General features: G+C 43.4%; 1 protein-coding gene across 1 annotated transcript in view; it reads left to right on the top strand.

Annotated features, from left to right (window-relative positions):
• Positions 1-1,015: 1,015 nt before the first annotated feature.
• The window catches only part of LOC310778842 (cholesterol 7-desaturase nvd), a gene marked incomplete at both ends in the record, with an annotated part of 25,976 nt that continues 20,827 nt past the window's right edge, over positions 1,016-6,164 (top strand). The window contains one exon of the mRNA XM_083639285.1: positions 1,016-1,439. Coding sequence (XP_083495411.1) covers positions 1,016-1,439 — 424 coding nt within the window. The remainder of the gene's footprint in view (positions 1,440-6,164) is intronic.

Below are 6,164 nucleotides of genomic sequence, written 5' to 3'. Positions count from 1 at the left end.
ATTGGCAGGGCCGCTGGAAGTCATTTTAAGCAGGGGGTGCTGGGAGGAAGGGACTCTCGGCGGGGCCTGCCCAGCCGAAAAAAATGTGGGCGTTTTTTTTTAACATTTTTTTGCCATATTTAGAGGAATATCTCATTTTAAATCAACATTAGGATACTGTTGTGATGTAATTATTCAGTATTTTCTCCTTTTCTCACTCATTCAGAGCAACGAGGAAGATATATAGCATGATGATAATGCTCTATATCTCCCTATTTGCTCTGAATACACCAGTTAACACGACACAGACTTAACATGATAGAAATATTATCAGCAAACTTAATGACTAGACTAATTATTCTGATCTGAATGGCATATATCAAGAAACATTGACTCCTCTCTTTGCTGTATAGTGGGAGGTGCATTTTTGAGTAGGCTATTAAAATAGCATGTCAAGTTCACATTTCTTTATTGCCAGATTAAACAATTCGTATTGGTTGTTGGTTGGTTCAACACAACATGTGCGTGCATGCGCGCTTCTTCTTCTCTAGCCTACAAGCATGTAACTTCCTTGATTGTTATTGTTGATAATTCTATTTAAATAGGCTACATTTTCATTTCCCGAAACATTCTTAAACAAGAAAGGAACATAGTGCACTGCAAAATATTTTTAATTACATTTGTAAAAAAAAAATTTTTTTTTTTTTTTTGGAAAAAATCTAGGGGGTGCTGCAGCACCTGCAGCACCCCTACTTCCCGCGGGCCTGGCTATTGGTGGTTATTTGCATCATGATTATCACCATATGGAGGCAGTCTGCCACTCAGTCTGCCAGTTACCTTTCACCTGCACCATGGGTGTGGCTTCACCCAAGTTGCGCATCTTGTTTCCAAGACGCCCGTGTCAGTGCATGCCACACCCCGATGACAATATGACAACATTGACAAAGTCCGCGACAGTGCGACAAGAGCGGAGAGGGTGACACACGAGCCGCACTGCTGCACCGGACAGTCCCCCGGGGAAAACACCGGAGCGAGTATGGATAGTCACAGCATGTCCACTGGGGTGCTGGCTGTCATGATTGGGATAGGCATTGGTGCAATGCTCGTCATACACGGGGGAGACCCGCTGGACTCGATAGGTGCTAATGGATACCCGATATGGAGGAAAGCGGGACTGATTGGTGCTCCAGCGCGGGCAGTGCTGTGCATTATGGCCGGGGTGTCTCTCCTCGCCATGGGCTGGCTGTACAGGTTATTGTTCTGTCCGCTGGAGCTGCTCAGAGGCGCCGATGATGTGGGCTACATCGCCGAGGATGGTCGCTCCCGGGCCCAGGCTGCCAACGAGGTCCGTCGCAGGAGAAAAACCGGCGAGCTGCCTCCCGTCTATCCAAACGGCTGGTACCGAGTGCTGGATTCACACATGCTGGAGCGCGGGGATGTCAAAAGTGTCTCTGTTCTAGGTAGGCTGACAAGTGTCCGTGTCACATTAGCTGCACAAACTGAGAATGACCAAAGCGCATGTGCCATCTTATAGCGTATGACGCTGGCTGTACACACTAGCCTACATTTGTTTTTGGCTGTCAGCGCCGAACCTAATTATGATCATATCCACTGACATGGTGGCAGCTAGGTAGTAATAAAGCTATGATCATAATAGCCTAATCATAAGGCAATTTAGCACCGATAGGTGCAAGTCCTAATATTATTGCAATTCTCCAACAAAGGCTCCTATACTGTATCCTCCTACCTCCTTACTTATATACTTTACCAAATTATAGCCAAATTAATTATTCAGTAGCCTACGATAAGATACCTAAGACACATAGCCCAGTATAAATCGTGAGCAGAATTATAAGGTTCGATCTGCCTTCAGGCTATATTGAGCTTCAAAGTTTAGTTAAATGGAGATGGGTCAGTTTGTGTTATAAATTCAAATTACAGACACAAAAATCATTATGGGGGGGGGGGGGGGGGGGGGGGGGGGCGGCATGTCAACAGGCAACCATAGGTTGATATCAGTTTTGACCACAAAAGTCAGAACCTTGTGCGTAATTCCAAGGTCACAAAATATATCATAGTCCCAAACATGTATGTCAGCCCAGTCGGGGGATGGGGGCATATTTTATTCTCTGAAAGTGGGTATGAAGTGTCCGATTGGCTCAGCTCAGCAGTGCCTGGGGAAGATGCTGACAGTGCACCTGCCAGTGTTTACCTGGCCTGCTGCAGCATAGTATCATATTTAAAACCCCACTAATAGAATGACGCAGTGATGCAGATCAGTGGGTTCCAAAGTGGGGTCCGGGGACCAGCAGAAGACCTTGACGGCGTTCTGGAGGAACTGTGATTTCCTTTGTTTTATTTCCGTTGCTAGAAGTTAGCTCAGTGACAGTAGGCCTACGTAGGATCTTATCCGTCTTTTAAAAGCATATCTACACTCTTTTGTACAGTACCTTCTTCAGTCCACTAGTGGTTAGTGGGACATCATCACATGTTTGAGTTTAGAACGTCCATGTATCGTGTCAGACTGTCAGTGCCCTTGAGCAAGACAGTCAACCCCTGCTATGTCATTCATGATCAAGAATAGCCATTGCTATTCTCAGGTGCACTGAAGAACATTTTACCTAAATTAAAGTGCTCCAAACTATTTCAGGAGTCATTTAGGCTACACTTAACTCCAACTCCCTTTTTTATAATCCTGATTGTGAAAGATTTATGCCAGTATTATAACAGGTACTAAAGATAAGTTACGTCTGAATAGTCTTTTAACGTCCATGTCAAAGTTCAATCTAACAAAGAGAAGTTGTCAATGCCTCAGATTTGAATCATTTCACCACCTGATGTTTGTCAGTCTGCCTGCTCTTTGTTGTGATGTGGCCAAGTTGCCAGGAGGGACAAGATCATGTTGCAATCGTGCTCGGTATTTGTGGTAATACTTTCAACATGATGTCTTCTTCCTGTCTTTCTTGGAGGGCTTTGAGAACAGTTTGCAGGTTTGGCTGCCTGGAAACGCTTTATCTGCAAATGCAGAACGCTCATTGTTCCATGTCACATAATCCTGCACGTTTGTTTGGAAGGTGTCATGGAGGCACAGAAGTAACAGCTCTAGGTTACAAAGCTTTATTGTGCTATTCCATAATTGCAGTGATGATGGTTTATGAAACCAAGGGGAAGGTTTATTTTGTGATCTGTACTATAGCCTCTGTGCCTAGCCTAACCCTAACCCTATAGCCTCTGTGCCTAGCCTAACCCTATAGCCTCTGTGCCTAGCCTAACCCTAACCCTATAGCCTCTGTGCCTAGCCTAACCCTATAGCCTCTGTGCCTAGCCTAACGCTAACCCTATAGCCTCTGTGCCTAGCCTAACCCTAACCCTATAGCCTCTGTGCCTAACCCTAACCCTATAGCCTCTGTGCCTAGCCTAACCCTATAGCCTCTGTGCCTAGCCTAACCCTAACCCTATAGCCTCTGTGCCTAGCCTAACCCTAACCCTATAGCCTCTGTGCCTAGCCTAACCCTAACCCTATAGCCTCTGTGCCTAGCCTAACCCTAACCCTATAGCCTCTGTGCCTAGCCTAACCCTAACCCTATAGCCTCTGTGCCTAGCCTAACCCTAACCCTATAGCCTCTGTGCCTAGCCTAACCCTATAGCCTCTGTGCCTAGCCTAACCCTAACCCTATAGCCTCTGTGCCTAGCCTAACCCTAACCCTATAGCCTCTGTGCCTAGCCTAACCCTAACCCTATAGCCTCTGTGCCTAGCCTAACCCTAACCCTAAGCCTATAGCCTCTGTGAAAATAACTTCAAGCTCAGATAAGCCATCTGTCCTTCATTGCCATAATGACCGAATTAATTCAGGCCCTGTCACTGTAATCTGGTGTTTTGGCCTCACTGTCACCAGGTGGGACTGTAATCTGGTGTTTTGGCCTCACTGTCACCAGGTGGGACTGTAATCTGGTGTTTTAGCCTCACTGTCACCAGGTAGGACTGTAATCTGGTGTTTTGGCCTCACTGTCACCAGGTGGGACTGTAATCTGGTGTTTTAGCCTCACTGTCACCAGGTAGGACTGTAATCTGGTGTTCTGGCCTCACTGTCACCGGGTGGGACTGTAATCTGGTGTTTTGGCCTCACTGTCACCGGGTGGGACTGTAATCTGGTGTTTTAGCCTCACTGTCACCAGGTGGGACTGTAATCTGGTGTTTTGGCCTCCCAAAAAGAGGGGGAAGTTTGGGTAACAATGACTTTGGCACCATGAAATTGTAATGGCCGAAAAGATACAGATTTACACAGTGTTGACACATTACATTACATTACATTACATTACATTACATTACATTATTGACACTGTAAGGAGACCTGATGGTCCCACACTCCTATCAGACAAGAAACAGGCGGTCCTATCAGATATCTACCCTATCATCACATCTTCAGACTCAAGTATATTACTGTACAAGGTATCAAGTTGTGATTCTTATCAATTTATAGATGCTGTGCATGTTTATGAATATCATTGTAGTGCAATAACACAGTTAAGTGTTCAATCTAGAAACCATAAAGTGCATAAAGTGCATTATATTGTAAAGTCAATCCTAAATTGTATGGGAAGCCAGTGTAGAGAGTCTAAAAATTGGGGTGATATGTGATCTCTTGTTGGTACCAGTTACTGTAAAAGTACAACACTGCTGTGTACAATTTGCTCTTTAAAATGGACAATACAGTAAATTGTTCTTTATATCTACAGGACTACACAGCAAACCTTATCTTAAATGAGGTCTTATTTTTTTGCTCTGGTATCGACATTAAGATATGTTGTAGCAGCTTTATTAAATGGAGAGATGTGCCCTTTCTCTCTCCTATCTTTTGGGGGAAGAGATTAGATACAACCTCAACCCAGAGCTTTTATACTGTAGCTCTATTCTATCCTGATACTTTGCAGAGTAGTGGCCTCATCTCACAAGTCCAATGGGCAAAACTGGAAGTAAAGACCTACCGTAATCACACCAATCGATCACCTTTTATTTGCAGTTTTATTTCTGACTCCTGCCGAGAAATGATAGAAATAATTTAATCTCCATCTGGTAAGCGAAACAAAGCATATTGAAAATATTTAATATTGATCTATTTTCTTGCTGCCATGCATTGTGTATATACCAATGGTTCTAGTCATTCTCAGTAATGATTGATATAAGTCATGCAACTCGTAAATTAATAAGCTATGTTTGTGTGCGTGCGTGTGTGTTTATATGTTGGGTAGATCAGCAGGTGTTCTGTCCCAGCCCAGGCCTCTGATGTCTCAAGTTCAAGGTTCAAGGTTCAAGGATATTTATTGTCATTCCAAAACATAAGACATGGAAGGGAACGAAATACGAACTCGAGGTCCTGGTGGATATATCAACTATACCTAGGATATAATAAAATAAAATCAGCTAACAGTACTAAAAGGAGAACAATATAAAAACAACATAGAAACAACATAAAAGCAACATAGTACCTGATGTAAGAGCAAGGGAGACATTTAAGGTGCAATGTGTTGGCTCAACATAGGAGCCACTTAAAGTGCATTTAGTTATGCTTACAGCTGGCCGGCAGTTCAGTTCTGAATCAACTCCCAGAGCCATATATACAGTGTGAGTGTGACCAAGTAGCTCCAGCTAAAATGAAATAGATTAGGATTTTACTCCAGTCGATGATGTTTAGAATGTTGGTATGTCTTATTTTCGTATTCACTTTGGTGGTCTTATGGAGTGCATTGTTGCATATTTGCAGCCAGTATACTAATGCCAAGTTTTAAGCTATTACAGTATGTGCATTATATTGGACATATCTGGAAAAACAAACAGCAAAGTAAGTAAATCATTCAACCCGACAGATTAGGTCCACTGTATTTTGGAAAATGATGAAATGATGGAAAATGATCTTCCCCAATGAAAACAAAATAACATTTCCTCCCTGCTCTCCTTCCTCTCACGCTCCCTCCCCAGTTTTTAGTGCTAATTCTCCTGCCAGTCTCCGACATTTTACTGTCCCAGATTCTGTTGACCCAAATCAAAATTGGGCTTGTTCTCCTCTGTTGCTTTACTGTGAACAACCGCAGTGCGTCGCTCATAACTTTTCTGATTCATCTCATATTAAATGTGTTCAGCTGTTTTTGTTGTGCCAATGTATACCTTTGTTATAGTTTTTATTCTC

This window comes from Poromitra crassiceps (assembly GCF_964638095.1).
Source record: "Poromitra crassiceps genome assembly, chromosome: 6".
NCBI lineage: Eukaryota > Metazoa > Chordata > Actinopteri > Beryciformes > Melamphaidae > Poromitra > Poromitra crassiceps.
The sequence above is the reverse complement of the archived record's forward strand: the minus strand, read 5'-3'. Positions and strand labels throughout refer to the sequence as shown.